Raw genomic sequence first — 21,611 nt, forward strand, 5'->3', positions numbered from 1 at the left:
CGTATTTATAACAAAGCCGCCTTTCAAGACCGTCTGTCAAGCCAACTATTACCTTGTTCGCCATTCTGAATAACATAAAAAACAAATTAAATATGCTTTAAAATTTACCACAAACCATCATTATGGGGTTATACAAATTTTCATGATCGCACGCCCTCTTGACCGCATCTGTAGTAGTTTGCTAACACGAACCATTAGTGTGGTCTCCGGGGACTCCGCCCTTGTTCTGGCGCAATCGTAGGGGCGCAACGTATTGTGCACATTTGGCTCTAAATACTTTTTGCTGTGAAAACAGAATTCTATTATTTTAGTACCATTTTGATGTTTTCTTTTCAGACATTGAGACAAAATCAGAGTAAAAATGTTTATAACAATTGAGAAGAATTAGAACAGTTATATTTTAATTAATACAAATTAAAGAAATAAAGAAAGGTAGATACTCTTTATTGTTTCCTCCAAAAGATTACAATAATAAACTTATTATAGATACAAACAATTACAAGAAATGATCACAGTGAGAAAACAATGGGCGACCTTATCCAGGCTATAAGCGATCCTTTCCAGGCAACCTTTGGATGAAGAAGAGTAATTATAAACAGTTTGATCGGAGGTAGGATGAAAATTCTGTCATAAAAACTTATAGGTAATCAGTACAGACATAATCTGTTAATATAAAAATAGGTGTAACTTGAGACTCAATTTTTTTTTTATTTTGCTTATAAAGTTTATAAGGTATTTCTAAATTCCACCTATTCTCCAGCATCGACAAAATAAAATATAGCTCTTTAAAATAAGTGTCGAAAATAAATGTAATCATTGCGTACTTACCTAGATATGCTCGTATTGACTAGAGTACCTATCTACCCCTGCGCATAATTTCTTGTTACACATTTCATTTCTTGTTTGTCCACAGTTTCAGCTGTATCTTTTTTAGATACATAGATAATTTATTTACGTTACTTATATATAGTACCTACACAAATAATAACATTTTATATTTATATATACATATGTACTAGTTATTAACAGCGAGTTTGCGTTCATGTATTATATTTATTATCCCATAAAAACTATTTATATATATTCTAATTAAACTATTAAATTAAACTAACTATTTATATTATATATATTTATATTCTCCATATTGAGTAGTTTTGAATTTATCCTATCCATTACAAACAAACAGAAAATAAAATTTTTCATTTTCATAATTTTAGTATAGATACCTGTATAAATCGTAGATATATATTTATATAAATTAATTCCTACATTCACCCGGCGCCCATAACTTGTAGATGCACTCCTTTATTCATTGTGCAAAGTAATGAGACTATCCGGTTACGTCCGTTGGGAGTCAACTTGATTTCCTTTTAGTATTTTGCCTGTGATGTATTCAATTTGGCCCACTGTGCGCTGTGACTGTAGGATGGCGCGCAGCGGGCCGATACCTAATTGTTCTGTGCACTCTCTTGAGAATTACTCTGTACGAAAATTAATTCGACACGAATTTTTTTTTTTACGAAAATTTTGCTTCGCTATTTTTATTTTATATTTTATTGATTAGGTTTAGATTTTAAGGATTTTTTTTATTAATGAATAATAATGGAATGGTAACAACGCCTACGCTAACGGTATACGCTGGCGGGGCACCAGTGAGGGATAACAGGTGAGAATGAAAAGGCAGGTCAGTTAGCCCGTTGTGATGTATATACCTAGAATTCAGCACGTTAATTTCCAGGGACGACCACGTGGAGGTCGACCTGACATTATCACTAGCAATATACCCTTGCTAGCTAGCAAAGAGATTGATAGTCCGCATTACTAACATTATTGTTGAAATTATCACAGTAGAAAATACCGTCTAAAAGGGACGAAAGGGATTGTTAGCAATAGGGTTTGACTGCCCCGTTGCTAGCAATATACCCTATCAGATCGACCTCCACACGGTTACCATTGGAAACTCGCAATTATTAATTATTGAATTTATCACGAGCCAACTAAGCTGAGGCATCCTCACCTATTATCATTCACTGGTACCCCGTCAATGTAAACCTATAACGAAGGCGGGGTTACTATTTAATTTTCACCCAATAAAAAAAAAAACATTCTAAATGAATTTAGTAATAGAAAGAAATATCCAATCAATTAATTTGTTTTTTATATGTACCCATTACTATTGAACAACAACTCTTATAGTTGGGTGAGTTATTCATTTGTTTACATTTTTATTACCTAAGCTCTATTGAAACAAACTATAATACATAAATATAATAGGTACGTTTACAAATAAACATTACCACGTTAAATCATAAACTAAAACATGGTAATAACAACTCAATATATATCAACAACAATACAGAACATATTTAAATTTAAAATTGGAAATAGAGACGTTCCAATTTCAAATGTGCATTTAAAAAGAATTCCAGTGCGTAGCTGTTTAGCGAACTGTCATAGATAACAATAGACAGTGTTGGGGCTGCGTCCTAAACATACGTGTCCAATAACAAATATTTCTTTTTTTTTTTTGTATTCGAAAAACGAAAATAAATATTCGTTGCTACCGTTGACGTGAATATTACAATATTTTCATTGTTACAACTAGGGCTTGCATTCGATTATTCGTTTAATTCGAATTTTATTCGATTCAGAAATAATAGTAAATCAACGCTATTCGAATCATCGTCATCATTATATGTACCAGCCTTTAACTGATTACTGCCATTACCATCCTCTCTTGGGGGGTTTTGCCAAAAGTTGCCACAATTGGCAACCGCAGTTAGGCTTTGCAGATGTTTTATGAGGGACGCTGCTACCCAACCCTCCACTATTAGTTCGCCTACAACTTCCATGAGAAAGGAAGGGGTAGCCTATTCTATGCCGGGACCACATGGCAAATTAGTAATTTTTAGTAGTTACGATATTTATATCAAAGCATACGATTCTATTAGGTTTTTGTTTAGTAATATAATATATAATATCAAAATAGATTGTAATTCATGCCACTTTCCCATTGGGATAGCCAGAAACAAAAACAAATGGCAAGGTATAATACTATAGAAAATATAATATTAGTATGATACGTAAAAAAAATCAGATAGATAGATAGATACTCTTTATTGTTTCCTCCATAAGATTACAATAGTAAACTTATTATAAATACAAACAATTACAAGAAAATATTACACTGAGAAAACAATAGGCGACCTTATCGCTGAGAGCGATCTCTTCCAGGCAACCTTTGGATGGAGAAGAATAATTTAAACAGTTTGACTGGAGGCACGAAACTCTGTTCGTTTTTTAAATACATATAGAGATATGTATACGTACAATAATGTGAATATATAAATGTATACTTTAAGTTACTAATACATACTAGTTACTTAAATAAATTCATATAATACGTGTAAATATACAAATATATACCTATACATAAAAATACATATATACAAATAGACAAATATATATACATACATATTTAATGTCAAAAATATAAAAGATTAAATATTTATTTATTTTTTGCAACTTAGAATGGGAAAAAACTAACGACCCACCTAATGGAAAGTAGTAACCATCACCTATAGATATGAGCAGTACCATGGACATAACAGAGTATACTGTTTCGCCCATGATACGCCCCATGCGTTGCCATTCCTGAGGACAGGTGTTATTCCTCTGTACCCTGTAAATTCACGCCATATCCCACCCTTCAAACCGAAACACAGCCATGCAAACACAACTGCTTCACGGTATGCTAGTGAGACACAAATTACATCAGATTTATTATCAAAATAAATAGAAATACCTTTTCTCAATTTTTGCGTGCCCCCCCTTTTTAAAATTTTAAATATAAACAATGTAATAGGTCAAGTAAACAAATTTACACTTTCCCTACTTACATGAAGAAAGCAAAATTTTGTTATTTTCACAGAGAAAGAAAAAAACCATTTTAGCATGAAATATTTTTAGAACAAGTCTATAGAGAATGAATTCGGTCTGTTCAATAGATAAGCCGCGCAAAAAGTGCCGAAAGTTCCCGCATGCCTCATTGTGGTACCGCGACAAATGGTTCGTCGGAAATTTAGAAAAAAAAAATACAACATACCCATTCAAATAGTTAATAGTGTGTCCCGATGCGAGAAATTTGTCACAATAGCGCACCCCAGCGGGCAATTATCACGCCCGAAATTAACGTCTTTGTCGTAATATGATGGGTTAACTTTCGGTTTTAGAGTGATACCGGCTTACTCGCTACTTTGCAGGAGTAGATTTCATAAGCAGGAAAACTAGTAATTTAAACCACTACTAGATGGCGTTGTAAGATTAAACATACAACAGTTTTTAATTTCAACGCATGAAGGGTTATTTATATTCCTTTATACATATATTGCCACCAATTAAGAAGAGGTAGAAGAAGGAAAAACGCCACGCCGACATACACATAACACCTAGTGTATGTCGGCTTAAAACCACGAGACCTGAAGGTGGTAGCTTCTGGAGTTGAAGCTAGGGTAATTGGGTACACCCCGAGGCCACCACCTCGCCCGCCCACACTATCTGGCGAGCCTAGAGATAACTAATGATGATGATGATGATGATGAAATGAAATTATTATGAAACCATATATATTAATTATGATAATCACATCAGCCCTTCCCATAAAGAATGGTCATAAGCCAACCTACATCCATTGACTCCCTGCAATGCATTTAAGGTAGACTCCATCTAATGACGAGTCATTCTACAATGGGGCTATTAGATCCCTATTACTAACAATGCCTTTCCCACCAGTACAGATATGTTAAACTAGGCGTTCTTCCTTCCGCACCTTCTACCCTTTTTCCAGTGTTGCAAGTAATTACAATAAAAATTTTCCAGATTAGATCTTTTTTTTTTTTTAATTTGAAGCTATTGTTTTTGACATAATATAAATGTAAACATGTAGATACAGTTTGCTTATAAATACATGTATTAATAAAATGATGCCTTTTTTCAAAAATTTTAAAACGAAAACAGATTATAAGACTATAGTTGGATATAAAGTAATCAGTAATGATAAGCATCATTACGAACTATTATGCTCTTTTATATTGTTCTTTAAAACATATTCGAAAGAATTTTATATCGTTTTTTATTTTTCAATTTAACCTTACAATAAAATTTCTCCTATTTACTGAATAATAAATTACATTATGGTAACCCTATTCACTAATTATTCAAAATTTAGTCATACTAAAAAAGGGTCGGCAACGCGCACGTGACACCCCTAACGTTGAAGGCGTCCATAGACTACAGTGACCGTTTACTATCAGACGGGCTGTAAGCTTGTTTGCCACCTTTATGGTATTAAAAAAAACTAAATATTCAATAAGCAGTCATATTTAACAAAATATAATTTAATTACGAAATTTTTTTATGGAATGTTCTTATTAGTAATCAGGGGGCCTACCATGAAATGAAATTCCGAAGTTTCGGACTCAATTTCGTGTTTTCGTTTGTACCTAATACGGCCCAGTAAATGAAACTTAACATTTCGTTCGTCATAAATCCTACCATAAAAGTCTAAAAGAATAATATTTTAATATTTTTAATGTTTTTAAACGGCTTGTATTATGTAATTTTAACATCAAATTTGTGTTTCGTTCGGCTCCGAAATTTCGGAAAACATTTCATGGTAGACCCTCAGTATACGATTCTTATTAATCTTACTTTAATCGAATCACAGAATTCGAAGATTTTGGATGATTTCAAAAATTCTCTTTGCGCCCTATGTTGCCTACACGTGGAGGTAAAGTGAGCTACGCTTAAAGGCAAAAATGATTAGATTGAACTGTCAATGGTGCTTTTTTACAACCTTATCTGGGGAACAATTTTCACATACAACTCTTGTGTATGAGGATACACAAGGGGGAGACTTTGTACAAAAGTCGATTGCTTGGGCACCTCTGTCCCATTCGTGTTTCTACCGTGAAGCAGTTGTGTTTGCATGGCTGTGTTTCGGTTTGAAGGGTGGGATATGGCGTGAATTTACAGGGTACAGTGGAATAACACCTGAGTCCTCAGGAATGGCAACGCATGGGGAGTATCATGGGCGAAACAGTATACTCTGTTATGTCCATGCTACTGCTCAATACTCTGTTATGTCCATGCTACTGCTCATGTCTAGGCGACGGTTATCACTTTCCATCAGGTGGGCCGTCAGCTTGATTGCCATTCTAAGTTGTATAAAAAAAAACTTAGTGAGCGGGAAGGACGAGGGTAATTAATTGCATATCAGTAATTATCAATAGATAGCCCTAGTAGTTTCTAAGTAATCTAATTGTTCCGTTTTACCTTTAATATTTTTAATGAAGCAAAGATAAATTTTAGAATTTCCCTTATTTTCTTTAATTTATAATTAACACTGACCAAAGACGATGTTTAAAAAAAAACAATTATCAAAGTTTACAAAAAAAGAATATATTCCATTTTTAACATTATAATTACTACTGGCACGGTAGGCAGTTAAAGGTAGGTAAAATTTAGAAAAAAAATCTTAAAAATCGAACATCACGTCACGCGCCGCGTCAATTTGTCACAGCGACAGCCACTGTTGCCAACTGCGCAAACACAACGAATAATTACATTGGCAAGGGCGAGATATGTTTGTTTTCCTGCACCCCGCACAATATGGGCACTGTTTGCGTTGCGATATTATTTATAGCCTTTCATTGCGCGCCGACAAATAGATTTTTGGCGTTATTGACACCGCCTTTTTAGGGGGAAACTGTGAATTGGAATGCTCTTTCAGATTGAGATCGTCATCGGATCTGTTTGTTTTTTTTTTATTTCAAATATCGAGACTAAGGTTATAGATAATATGACACTATATTATTAAGGTGGTTGTGTAATTTAAGTAACACACCTACATACGTAACGGTTTTTTATAACTTTTAGAAACTAAAATACTGTAAGCTTGTACCTCATCTCGTTTCTTACATCGGGATAAAAAAAAAATAGCAAACTTTTTAATATTATATTAGTAAATTCTGTTAATAAACGTAATCGATTCTAGTATCTACAATAGGTAGTAGCCTCCACATTTTTACATACACCTAGTATTTGTGACAAAGAAGAACATAAATTACTTTTTATTCCGGTCAATAAGTATATCCTTTTTACGCAGTCGAAGTTGCGGTTAAAACTAGTATACAATAAAAGAGAAAGAATATTTGAAAAGAGAACGTTATTGTCACAAAGAGAATTCTAAAGCGATGATTGTAAAACAATGTAAACAATAAGTTTTAAATTAAACATATTAAAAAAAAAGCAAGGCGTTACACAATCGAACACCTTTCAAGGGTCTGCCGCAGAAAGCATAATTTCACTCGAGTAGAAATCCTCGAAAAAAGCATTTCGTGTTCCGCAAATTTTGAACTTTATTCTATGCGTTATAAAGTTGCAAATAAACGGTGTTGCGAATTACTAAATAGATGCTATCGGTCGTTCCAGGATAATCTTTTGTTGACAGATCCAAGGTGGCTCAGGAAATTACAAATGCGGTTTCCGAGAAGTGACATCTATTAGTAGCCGCTAAAAGTGACAACCTTTAATTTTTTTTTTTTACAAAAATATTAAAAGGTATAACAGCGTTTAATACGCACAGAATAAAAGTCATTTCAGAAAATGTCGACAATTAATTATTCAATTCCATTTTAAGTATGTTAAACCCCCAATAGAGGGAGGCCTACATTCAGCAGTAGACATTTTAATCGATTTTGTTAAAAAAAAATTCCCATGGGTATCTAACTGAAGAGGTGACTAAGTGAAGTTAGTTTAGTGATCGAGGAATAAATAGCAGCGTCGCTCTTAAACATCACCATAAACCTAACTGCGGTTGCCAGCCCGCTTGCCAAGCATGGCAACTACTGGTAAACCCCCTCTTATGGATTGTTAGCAATGAGGTTTAACAGCCCCATTATATACCCTATCAGGTCGAACTCCACGTGGTTCCCCCTGGAAACTATCGTGGCTAGAATAACTAGTTGAATTCGTCACAATTGGTCAACTGACCTACTTCATACTCACCTATCATCACTCACTGATACTCCGCCAGTGTGTACCGATAGCGCAGGCGAAGTTATCATTCCGTTATTACCCAATAAAAAAAAACCCTTATGGAGCTGGTTAACAGCTGATATGAGAATCACCATAAACTCAGTTCTAAAGTTGATAAAATGACAATAAAGACAAACAGCTCACGTGTAAAATTTATGTAAATAACACGTGAATATATGTATTACATAGGTATGTATTATAGTAACCTTTATGTTTAAAAAACAGCATTTCTGTAACATTGAGTAGGTAATCTAATATATAAAATTCTCGTGTCGCGGTGTTTGTTACCAAACTCCTCCGAAATGGCTTTACCGATTTTTATGAAATTTTGTGCGCATATTGGGTAGGTCTGAGGATCGGCCAACATCTATTTTTCATACCCCTCAATGATAAGGGTGACCCACTCCTAAATATTTTTTTTATTTTTTTAACAATATTTTTTATTTTTATTTTATTATGATTTAGCATTAAAAAATACATACAAATTCTAATTTTCACGCTTTTACGATCAACCCCTGTTTTTTAATCGCGATTTATTTATGCTGCAATAGGGTTGCAAGATGGCAATCCAATATAATAATTGTAGTAGGATAATTTTTTATGTATAGTTCTCGAAATAATGTATATGGTAAAACAACGTTTGCCGAGTCAGCTAGTATTCATATTATAGAAAATAAATGTTACAGTTGATAAAGTAATGTTAAGTCTTAAACGACTCTTGTGGTGTAGTTTGCATGTGACAGTGTATTACAGTTATATTGTTATACCTATATGTTATAATGCAATATGCTGTTGGTGTTCCTTAAATAAATAAATAAAAATAAAAAATAGAAAGTAAGCCTGACACTACTGGAAAAACATTAAATAAACTCAGTGCTAGAGTTGATAAAGTGACCCCGAAGCTTAAACAACTACCGTGCAAAATAAACAGTCATTTAATTAGGAAATGACAGAAACTCAGTGTAACACTGAGTTTCTGTAATGCGTAAATAAAATCAGCCTAAAATTTTTAAAACAATTCTTTAATGTAAATTTTTATCAGTTCTTTTAAAAAAGTGACAATTGTATATTTAGTTCATGACAGATAAAAACTCAGTATAAAAGTCATAGTCAAGTGAACCTAAAACTTTTAAACAATTCTTTTGAAATATTAATAATTTAATTATGTAATTAACAATTGACGGAAAGTTATTATTACTATTGTTTAAAAAAATCCTGGCAACTTTTTAACAACACCATTTATTCTTAAGTTATTATGAATTAATTAGTGCATTTGAGTACTTAAGTACTAAATACTTAATAAATTGATATAAATTCTATTAATATTGGTACCTTAAATATATATTTTTATACGAGTCTATCCTATCTTATAAAAATAATATAGGTAAAGTACCTTATTCGATTCGATACCAACGTATCATTATTTGATATCAACTTTTTCCATTTCTCACATGTCATCGCTTTGATATTACTCGTTATTTTTTTTTTTTTCTACACAAAGGAATCACAAGCGTGATCATAGACCCTCAATTTACTGAAAGATACCTCAGGTAACGTACAGAAAAAAAAATAAACGTGACAAAATGTCTGTAAACATGTACCTACGTTACCTTTGGCAACAAAAGATTAAAAAAAAAACTTTTGAATTTTGCAACTCGAATCCTCAAAGGATGCATCGTCGGAGTCGTGACGAATGGTACCATTCACATTTCAAATTTGGAAGGCGTTCCACGTGTTTGACTCTTTATTTTTTAAACTGCAATGTTGCAATAGCGAGGAAAATTACCACCGGGGGTGGGTAATTGTAAAATAGTTTGAGATAGATATAAAAAATTAATACATCGTTGCTTATAATTGATACTGACAAGCGTTCAATTGCATGAAGAGAAGTTGTTATATATCGTATGAGCCGTGAATAATAGTGTAATGTAACTATCATGCTCACTTGCGCACTTTTTATAGAAATTTATTGACTTCAAATTACATTGCTAGCTGTTATTGCTTTGAATAGAAGTTAAATAACACATACAATTTATATTAAAAGAGTCAACAGTTCATCTAGTTTAAAAGGTGACCATATCAGCAATTACTACATGTTTAAAACATATTTAAAATTATGGATTTATTATCTCTATTTTTAACTAGCTAGCCACTGCCCCATTGTCAGCAATATATGTATCAGGTCGACCTCCACGTGGTTCCCCCTGAAAACCATCGTGAACAATTCTTGTTGAATTCGTCACGGTGGGCTAACTGACCTGCTTCATCCTCACCTATCATCCTTCACTGGTGTCCCGCCGGTGTATACCGATAGCGCGGGTGGGGTTACCATTCCATTATCACCCATAAAAAAAAAACTATGAATGACAAGTCTGTTATTCTACTCAAAGAACTAGCTAGCCACTAATGGCCCCGGCTTCGCACGTTTTTTTGTAAATAAAATAACGCGTATGTTACTCCCTAAGAATATGTTTTAAATTTCTATACATGAATTTTTTTAATATGAATTAAATAACATTTGAAATAGACAAATTGTAACAAACAAACGTTTTTTTTTTTATACCACTGGTATGGCAAACAAACATACAGCTTACATGATGGTAAGCGGCTACTGTAACCTATGAACATCTGCAATACCAGGGGCACAACGCGCGCATTGCCCACTTTAAAAAAAAAAAAAAAACCTCTTTATCCCTTTTTTGAAGAACCATTGTGTTGAACTCCTCATCACGATGGACTAACTGATCTCTTCATTTTCACCTATCATCATCCACTGGTGTGTATGATGTATGTACGGTTTGTCTGGCCAACGTGTACCATTAGCGCAGGCGGAGTTACCACTCCATGTCATCCATTAAAAAACAAATATACCACAGTCTATACATGTCAACTTTTGTGCTATTCTCAATAATATAAAAATGTAAAAAAAAAAAAACTATCATGTACAGTATAGTTAATGCACAGATTAAGTGTACTTATAATTATTACAATCTCTTGACAGACATTCTATATCTTAGTCTAATCCGCAACCAGAAATATTTAAACATAAGCTTTCGACACGTTGAGATAATAAACTACCTAGACTAGTTAATAATTACGTTTAAATATTTTTTTTTAAACTTTAATAACAGATATATTCATATCTTAAACTTCTTATAATGTAATTTCTGCGACCTTTCTTTTTTTTTTTTTTTTATACCACTGAGGTGGCAAACAAGCATACGGCCCACCTGATGTTAACCGGTTACCGTAGCCTATGAACACCTGCAATACCACAGGTATTACGCGCGCGTTGTCGACCCTGAAGAAACCTCTTTACCCCCCTTTTGAAGAACCCCATGCTGTAGTCTCTTGGGAAAAGTCTCTCTTTTTACTTTATCTTGCTTCTATTTTTTATTATGTATAACTTTAAAAAATATTTAAATTTTAAAACGCTTATAAAATAGAAAACTAAGTATTCATACTCAGTAACTACTTCAGCAATTAAATGAATGAACGATGTAGTGTTCACCGAATACTTACCAGAGGGAGACTTTGTACAAAAGTCGATTGCTTGGGTACCTCTGTCCCATTCGTGTATCTACCGTGAAGCAGTTGTGTTTGCATGGCTGTGTTTCGGTTTGAAGGGTGGGTGGGATATGGCGTGAATTTACAGGGTACAGAGGAATAACACCCGAGTCCTCAGGAATGGCAACGCATGGGGGGGTATTATAGGCGAAACAGTATACTCTGTTATGTCCATGGTACTGCTCATGTCTATAGGCGACGGTTACCACTTTCCATCAGGTGGGCCGTCAGCTTGTTTGTCATTCTACCATCGATGATGTGCATCATATTCTATTAGAGTGTCGTATTAACACGAAGGAAAGAGAAGAATTCATGCGCCACTTTAACTTAAATAAATTGAATGTTGGTCTTATTCAAACTATGTTAGCTGAACTTAAACCAGAAATTTTTGAACATCTGTGTAAATTATTGAAGCCCATTAATTCTTCTCTTTCCGCGTCTAGGGAAGGTAGATAAAGTTTTGTTGGAGAAATCAGTTCAGGGTACAATAGGACTGATATACCTGAAGAAGGTAAAAGCCCTTAAAATATTAAAAAAAAAAAAAAATTGTATAAAAAAAAACTATATATAAACTGGAACTCGTCCACTTTGAATGACATAATTAATTTATAGGTATATATTGTCAATTGTTAATTAATTCTATTCCATTAATATAACATTGTTATTAATCACTTTTTACAAAAATTTACGATAATACTAGCAACACATTCTTAATTTGATTTTTTTTTTCCTTTTTAAAGTAATTCTTAAAATACCCTTTATGAGCTTTGTAACTTTACTTTCCCACTTTTTTTCTTTTTATGGATAAACAAATTAGATTGAGAATAGTACCATTGTGCTTTACGATAACTACAACAAATTTTTAATAGCATTCCCCGTTTGTTACAGACTAACTTCAAAAAACCCTTCGCATATTCCATTTACCCATTATTGTATGCAAAATTTTATAACAGTACTTTATTCTTTTAACAACAATACATTTTTATTTTAAAAAATTATTTCTCTAAACTTTTAATGTATTATAGAAACTTAAGCTGTATGGCACTATACTTGTACCTTTACCTCTACCGTTACAAATAAACTCCACAGATTAAGTAACATATTGATTGCATTCTCTATCTATGACTATGACGTTATGTCATCGAAATTTTCTAAAAGCATTCTCGTTGTTACAGACCAACCACAAAAATGCCTTCGCCGATTTGTATTGACTGTGGAAAGTTATAAAGCACCCCACCAACCATGTCAATACACACACGAAAGAGGCTAATGCGGTGACTAATTACGGCGGATAACAGGCAAATATGGCGTTATTGACAAACTCGGCGACTGCCACTGGACCGACGACGACCGGGCCGGCGGCGCCGCAAGCCCACCACTCCACCACGCCGTTGCACCACTACTTCCACTATCTGAAGCAGCCGTCGCCGCTTGCACAGAATCCTTACGCGCACCACTCCAGCGCTCACCACATGGGTATGGGCCCAGGCCCTCTGGGTAGCCTCGGGCCGTTCGGATTAACGCATCACGGGCTAGAAGCGGTCGGGTTTCCGCAAGGTAAGTGAAGTTTCCTTATTTATTTATTCAAGGTGTACACACAGCTTTAACGACACGTATGGCGATTTATTATCTGTTTCGACAGACCTCAAAGAAACTTAACGCAAATGTTAATACCTCAGCAAAATTAACAGTGTTGATGAAATCGACGTGTCCAAATAATAATACACATCAAGTATCGATTAAAAAGAATGAAAAGGATTTATTTTATACATAGCAGTTACAACAAACAAATAATTATAGGCTTAAAGAAAAAAAAATGGAAAATAAACTTGTACCTAATGAGGAACTATGCGACCAAAATGATCACCACTTAGCTAAGTGTCTAGGCATTCATGCATAACGCCTAAACGCTTAATTTCTATGTAACCAACGGGAGTTGCAGATGGCGCTGCTGAGTAGACATTAATATTGAGAGACATATTAATTAACTGATTGGATATTTCGATCTGTTAGATTAGATTAGTTTATTTGACAGAACATTGTTTTTTACAAATATTGATCCATTGTAAAGTACCAATGTTCGCCTTATAGTCTAAAGCATGCAAAATTATTATTGGGTACAAGATATATTTAATACATACATATGTTACTAATTTCATTAAGTAAATGTTTCTGTAATGATTTCTACAGAACTTGGTTAGATTTTTAATAAAATCTGTTTTAATGGATCATATATTGGCAATGGTTATTTTTTTTTTCTCTTTGTGGTTCCGGCGTAGAATAGGCCACACTGAAGGAACACTTTGAAGAAATCTATACCTATCTATATGTAGTCTGTAGGCGTAATCTCAACAGGAAACTCTTTTTACAGTTGGAGGGATTTGTTTTTTTAGATATTTTCTTTAAAAAAAAAAATTGCAGTTCCCCTCAAACCTAAAACGCAGTTGGAAGCACTTATTAAAAATCTATTAAGAGCATGTTACTCAAAAACAGTTTGTCAGTATGTTTAAATATACGTAAATAACAATTATAAACGTGTTACAACGTCGTTACGGCTGAACAATGTGGCGGGCCACCTACGCTTGTCTGTTATTTGTTATTAATGTTCTATAGATAACTTTTAAAAACACATTAATTTTTAATAGTGAAATGCGAGAAACTGTTATTTTATTTGACTAATTTTTACCCGCGTCTTCGTCCGCGTTCTAGAGATATTAATTGATCGACGTAATATAATTAAGATTGCCTTTCAGAAAAAAAAAACGACTTCAACTGTGATAAAAGTAGTTATTTTGATTTATTTTGATTCAAACACTAAAATAAACAGTGCATAATGATTTGTCATGATGCTTATCTTTACTGACTTCGTTGATTTATATCCAAATGAAATACGTTTACTTTTTTATAATACCTACATTTTTTGAGAATTTTTAAGCAATACGTACATACGTATATTATTATACCAGAAATATATATATTTATATCACAAAAAAAATTCTCAATTCAAATTTTAAACAATCGGGCCTGACCTGGGAAAATTATAATTCAATTACTTGCAACACTGAAACAACACGTTTTGATTCGTTTTAAAAAAATATGTGAAATTGTAGTTAGCCAAACGTCTAATTAGCTGACTAAGTTTTGAACCGTTTTTTACACGCTGTGCTCTATCTATATAATCTAAAGTTGAGTCGTAGGACCAAAAGATAAACTCATACACAGTTTATAACATTGCCGTGTGGTTCCGGTGTAAAATAAGCCAAGGAAGGCTCCTTTCCGGTGGGTGTCATAAGTGACGAGTAAGAGAACTTAGTGGTCGAGGGATGGGCAGTGGCGTTCCTGTTAAAACATCACCAAAGTCTTACTGCGGTTGCCAATGCGTCTGCCAAGCATGACAACTACTGGCAAACCCCTCCAATAGGGGGAAGGTCTATATTTAGCAAGAGACAGTTAATGGCCTAATATGATGATGATGGTGGAATTTATAATATTGGTTTAGTAAAATACCATTTCTTTTTTTTTTTTAATGAATAAGAAAGGAGGCAAAGGAATATACATTTTATCGTGAAGCAACCGACATGTTAATTTTAAAGACAGACGGACTCTGAAACTAATTTCAGTTTGATGTTCGCTTGTAATCCTGTGCCTCCCACAATGTTCGTATTATGAAAATGTAATGAGAGTATATTTATTTCATATATTTTTTTAAATTACTTTTTTTTTCAAAACTTATTTTAATTATATTTTTTTCAATGGACAATATGTACTCCCGCATTTTGTTGATTGAAAAAAACAACTATACAAGTTGCTATTTTTTAATTTCAAGTATTTAACCCAAAGAGGTACCATGGGTATCATTATAGAAACATTTACATTTAAAACGTAAATCATATAATTATCATACACATATGAGTTAGATAAAAAATTGTTTTGCTAAACAAAAATCTTGCCTCAAGTTAAAATCATATCATATTAAAAATTTTATATCAAAATTGCGACGTAACTATTTCTTGATGATTCTAGGTATTTCTATTTCAATTTATACAAAAACAATAAATAAATTAAAAGTAAAACAGAAACAGTTGGCAACACAGATATAGCTGGCAACCTGACGAGAAATCACGTCAAAACAACGGAGCGTTGAAAAGCAAAACCGTTGCATAATTTACGTAGCAAGAAGACATCCTTGGAAATAATCAAAACAGCCCGCTCGCCCCCCTCGTAAGCGGCTTATTCGCCCACCCCTGGAACCGGCAGTGTTGCCATGCTACCCCAAAACGTAGGAGAATCGGAAGTCGTCTCTTGTTAGTTGGTTTAATTAGTACAAAGTTCGTGTTTTTATGTTGGCATTACTTTGTTTCTATTTTGATGTATGTGGGTTTTTAAGGGTTTCGTTTAATGGAATTAAGTTTTTTTTTTTCTACATATTGCTAAATATTGCTAAATATATACCTTACCATAAAATGTAACAATTAATACATGAAGAATAATAAAATCGTTTCCATACACTGAAAAACCTGTGTATTTCAGTGCAATAAGGAATATAAATATAAATATAAATAACAAAATTACTAGGCAATGTTTTAATACCAAAATTGTAGACAAATTAAAAAAAAAAATTTTATACAACTTAGAATGGCAAATAAGTTAATGGCCCACCTGATGGAAAGTTGTAACCGTCGCCTATAGACATGAGCAGTGCCATGGACATAACAGAGTATACTGTTTCGCTCATGATACCCCCCGTGCGTTGCCATTCCTGAGGACTCAGGTGTTATTCCTCCGTACCCAGTAAATTCACGCCATATCCCAAACCCTTCAAACCGAAACACAGCCATGCAAACACAACTGCTTCACGGTAGAAACACGAATGGGACAAAGGTACTCAAGCAATCGACTTATTAAGCAATAAGACCGCCTTACTGTACTTATACAACTGTATCGTTACACTTGTTAATTGCCTTGCTTATTCCCTATATTGTATAATGCAAATACAGTACAATCATTCATTCAATACTAATATTATGTATATTGTACAAAATTGTACAAGTATTTATTATCTATTATTGCATGTAGATCCCGGCATAGAATGGACGACCCTTTCCTTTCCCGTGGGTGTCGTAAGAGACAAATAAAAGGGTTTAATGGTCGAGGGATGAACAGTAGTCTACCTCTTAAAACATCTATAAAAGCCTGACTGCGCCGCCTGATCAGCCTTATGGGGAAGGCTTAAGTTCAACAGTGGATAGTTAAGAGTTGATACGATGATGATGATCATTTAGTGTCTTCATTTATCACTATTTTACAGGTACTGAACTAATAGTGTAAATATGTTAATTCAGGTACAATATATGTATATATATATATATATATATATATATATATATATATATATATACACACACATATCGTCATAGTCGTAGAATACTGATGGATCTGACAAAGATTACATATAAAGATCCGTCAGTATTCTACGACTATGACGATATTTGCCTAAATGGTCGCATACAACGCGGTTTCAGAGATGTTTTCTCCAACGAACACTCAGGTTATGGAATGATCTCCTTGCCGAGGTTTTCCCAAGACTACAGCATGGGGTTCTTCAAAAGGGGGGGTAAAGAGGTTTCTTCAGGGTCGGCAACGCGCGCGTAATACCTCTGGTATGGCAGGCGTTCATAGGCTACGGTAACCGGTTACCCTCAGGTATGCTTGTTTGCCACCTTAGTGGAATCTTCATTTCTCGCGATAAGATTTTTTTTTGCTTCCTGATGAGGTTTTGACGAATTCTGGCTTTAACAGCATTAGCAGCCTTTGTAGTTCTAACAGCACGCGGCCGCCCCGATCTTTTCTGGTCTTCAACAGAGGAAGTGTTGTTGTATCGTATAGTACGATATACGAACATACGGTTGATACCAAGCTTTTGAAGTGTTCGGAATATGAGCGGCGGCTCCATACCCACTTTGTGCAAGGCGATCACTGCAATCCTATTTTCTTTAACACCCCATTCCATATTGTAATTTGATAATGTACACAAGAAAAACTATGTGAAATGGCGCGAAATCGAAATAAGTTTTTAAAATAATAAACGTGTTCCAAATTCAAAATGAATAAAAAGTTGAAAAAAAGAATAGTTTTTATGTAACAGTATTTATGGCCAGTAGGCCAGGCCACTAGTTATATAATTTGACATCCCTATCCTTACTAATATTAAAAATGTGAAAGTGAGTTTGTCTGTTTTACCTTTTAACGCCTTAACTGACTAACCAATCACTATGAAATTTGTTATACACATACTATTTGAGATGGAAAAGGACATAGGTTACTTTTATGCCGCTGAACATATTCCGGTTGCACAGATGAAGTCGCGGGAAAAACTAATTAAAAAAAAAAAAAACATATCGACTAAGTACCACAGATATAGATTTAAACCACTTGCATACCATTTTTTTTTTCTTTTGCTTTATTTTTTACATCACTATCCGTTCACAGAAAAGTGCCACGCAACCGACCAAAGATTTGCTATTTTCAAAAGTGAAATCTTTTGACGTTCTTTATTCAAAAGGGACTTCGCCGAAGCGGTCGGATTAGCGCCCCCCTCGCTGGCTGAACGCAGTTCGGCAACCATTGCGTTCATATACAAGTGAAGGCGAATCATTCTGCATATATGAACAAAATGTAAAGGGAGCTTCGGTGTATTTTTCTTAGAAAAGATACACTCTCTTCAGTCTTCTACGTTGCGGCCGATACCAATAAATACTGTATACGTTGCAAAAACATCAGGATTATATTTAATCAATATATATATATATATATAATAAAATCGTAACTGGTCGCTGTCTATACATGGAAGATGTATAAGAAAAACTACTGTGAAACGATTATTTTTAGAATTTTTGTCTGTTTGTCTGTATGTTTGTGCGCGCTAATTTCAGAAATGGCTTAACCGAACGTGGTTTTCACTAATGCATTGCGCCTTACTCCACTTAACATTTAGTGTATGTTTTATTTCAATCGGTTCATAAATAAAAAAGTTATATCAATCTAAAGAATCACATATAAAATGCTATAAAATAACCAATCAGTTGAATTGGCTGAAACTTTATGAAGGTATTAGGTACGTAATTATCGTTTAAGTATATAATACAATATTAGACCAGATTCATGAAGGGCTCCAATGGGAATGATATACGGGAGCTACTTAGAAGGGAGCAACGCCGCAGGAAACGGCCAGTATATTAATAAATATATTTACGTTACAACAAATAACCGTTGTCTATGGTTTCAGATTTTTTTCTATATTCCATATTTAAATCGACGTCGTAATGTTTTTAACGAGTATAAAAAGAAGCCTCTCAATTTGCTTGTATTTTTTTTTATGTTTCTTGCCACACATAAATCATTTCAGGGTACGATAGGGCTGACTTACCTGAAGAAGGTAAAATCCTTAAAATAAAAAAAAAAACTCCCTCGTTTATAAATGAATTAGTATTTTTTTTTGTTCGTGTTTTTTTTTTATACAACTTAGAATGGCAAACAAGCTGACGGCCCACCTGATGGAAAGTGGTAACCGTCGCCTATAGACATGAGCAGTACCATGGACATAACACAATAATCATAATAAGAATATTCTTTCAATTACAATTAGAAATTTTATAAAATAACGGTTCAGTCGTTTGGTTTTTAAATCAAAAGGACTGGATTTTTTACGACTGAAGTTAGTGTTTTTTTTTCTTTATGGACCAAAATTTACTTGCCCTTTTGTTCGATTACAAAGCAATAATAGGTACAAGTGTCTAGTATTTTTAATAAAACATAGATCATAAACAACTAAATAGAGTTGTTTGCTTACCGTATCTCTTTTATTTATCGCATCGTCAAAAATGGTCCAATATTTTATTTGTTTCCAATGTTTGTTTGATTAATTTTTTTTCTTTTTTTTCTATTTATCATAAATAAATATTTGTAATAAATAATTCCAATCAAATAACCGGTTACTGGAATTCCGCAAGATAACCCCAAGTTCAGTAATACCAGGTCACTCAGAAAGTATTGCGAGAAAAAGTTTTTATGTATGTGAGACTGGCCAGTTATAATTTATTTAAAAATATGATTACTAATAAGTAAAAATAGGTACGTTCTAAATTCAAAACTTCCCTCCACATTTTTTGCGAGCTAATTAAAATTACCGTGTTTTATTGAAAAATGGATTTGCGTCGAGAACATTTTTACGCTATGATTTTTTACGACTTTAAGTGTCGCCTGAAACCGGACGAATCGTACGATAGACTTCAAATGGTATTCATGGATGAAGGCCCTTCTAGGGCAACCGTGTATCGTTGGTATAATGAATTTAAGCGCAGTCGACTAACTTTGGGGGATGAAGAAAGAAGTGGTCGCCCTTTGACGGCTGTTACTGAAGAAAACGTGCTAGCAGTGAAAAATTTGATTCAAGACAATAGATGAGTTACATACCAAGAGATTCAGCATATTCTGCAGATTGGATCAGGAAGCCTTCACAAGATTATATTAGATACACGTTTTTCTACGGGTGCGGAGGATAGTGTTACGCTGAGTGCCGCACAACCTCGTTGATGTTCAGAAGAAGGCAATGGTGCCATGATATGATAGACAAATTTGAAGCAGGCTCGTCTCGGCGTGTTTACGACATCGTTACAGGTGATGAATCCTGGATTTATCAATACGATCCAGAAACAAAGCGCCAGTCGACGATTTGGGTGTTTCAAAACGAATCAACGCCTACCAAAGTAAACCGACCTAGAAGCGGGGGGGGGGGGGGGGGGGGGATTTTGATCGCGAGCTTTATCAATTTGACTGGCTACTTGGTGTCAATTCCTTTACGAAACCAAAGAAGCATTAACGCCGAATGGTATACTTCTCTGTCATGAGCAACAAGAGACCAAACACAGGGCTCCGCGGGCTACTGCTCCACCACGACAATGCGCCCGCCTACACCGCAATCAAAACGAGGGACTTCCTAGACAGCACACCGGTCAAACTCCTGGGTCACCGTCCTTACAGCCCTAGCCTAGCACCGTTGACTTCTTCTAATTCCCAAAAATAAAAAATCTGCTCAAAGGGATACAATTTTCGTCGTCGGATGATGCGCTCGCAGCGTTCGAGCAGGCTGTAACGAGGTGTCTGCAGCGGACTGGAAAAAGTGTTTCGAAAACTGGTTCAGACGCATGAAACTTTGTATAGAGGCTGGTGGAGAGAGAGCACTTTGAAAAGCTGTAATAAAAATATATTTACCTATAGAAAAATTTTTTTAGTGTCGCAAAACTTTCTGTGTGTCCCATGTATTTTTCTTTCTTTTTTCTTTTTTTAATAAATAAAATACTCGTCTTAGTTTTATAATTGATAATTTTTAACTCATTAACTGTTATTTCAATTACTTATTTTTAATATATGATCAGTACATTATTATTTATTCATAATTTTATACGTTATAAAAAAAAGGTTTAAAAAAATAATCAGTTGGGCTGATATCTGGCCGTTTTTGACAATTGACTTCTTAATTAAAATCCTTACTAATATTATAAATGTGAAAGTGGGTTTGTTTGTGTGTTAGTGTCTTTTTTTTATACAACTTAGAATGGCAAACAAGCTGACGGCCTACCTGATGGAAAGTTGTAAACGTCGCCTATAAACATAAGCAGTACCACGGACATAACAGAGTATACTGTTTCGCCCATGATACCCCCCATGCGTTGCCATTCCTGAGGACTCAGATGTTATTCCTCTGTACCCAGTAAATTCACGCCATATCCCACCCTTCAAACCGAAACACAGCCATGCAAACAAAACTGCTTTACGGTTGAAACACGAATGGGACAGAGGTGCCCAAGCAATCGACTTATGTACAAAGTCTCCCTCTGGTAAACGACTTAACCATTTACTATGAAATCTGGTATACACGTACCCACCTA

The 21,611-nt window shown here is 34.2% G+C and overlaps 1 protein-coding gene across 1 annotated transcript in view; it reads left to right on the forward strand.

The window, feature by feature from the left end:
- The window catches only part of LOC128200054 (homeobox protein OTX1), an 84,916-nt gene that overhangs the window by 20,810 nt on the left and 42,495 nt on the right, over window positions 1-21,611 (forward strand). The window contains exon 2 of the mRNA XM_052892049.1: window positions 12,840-13,221. Within this exon, the coding sequence (XP_052748009.1) occupies window positions 12,969-13,221 (253 nt within the window). The 5' untranslated portion in view covers window positions 12,840-12,968. The remainder of the gene's footprint in view (window positions 1-12,839; window positions 13,222-21,611) is intronic.

Source organism: Galleria mellonella, unplaced genomic scaffold, assembly GCF_026898425.1.
Source record: "Galleria mellonella isolate WM207_F2 unplaced genomic scaffold, CSIRO_AGI_GalMel_v1 utg146, whole genome shotgun sequence".
Taxonomy (NCBI): Eukaryota; Metazoa; Arthropoda; class Insecta; order Lepidoptera; family Pyralidae; genus Galleria; species Galleria mellonella.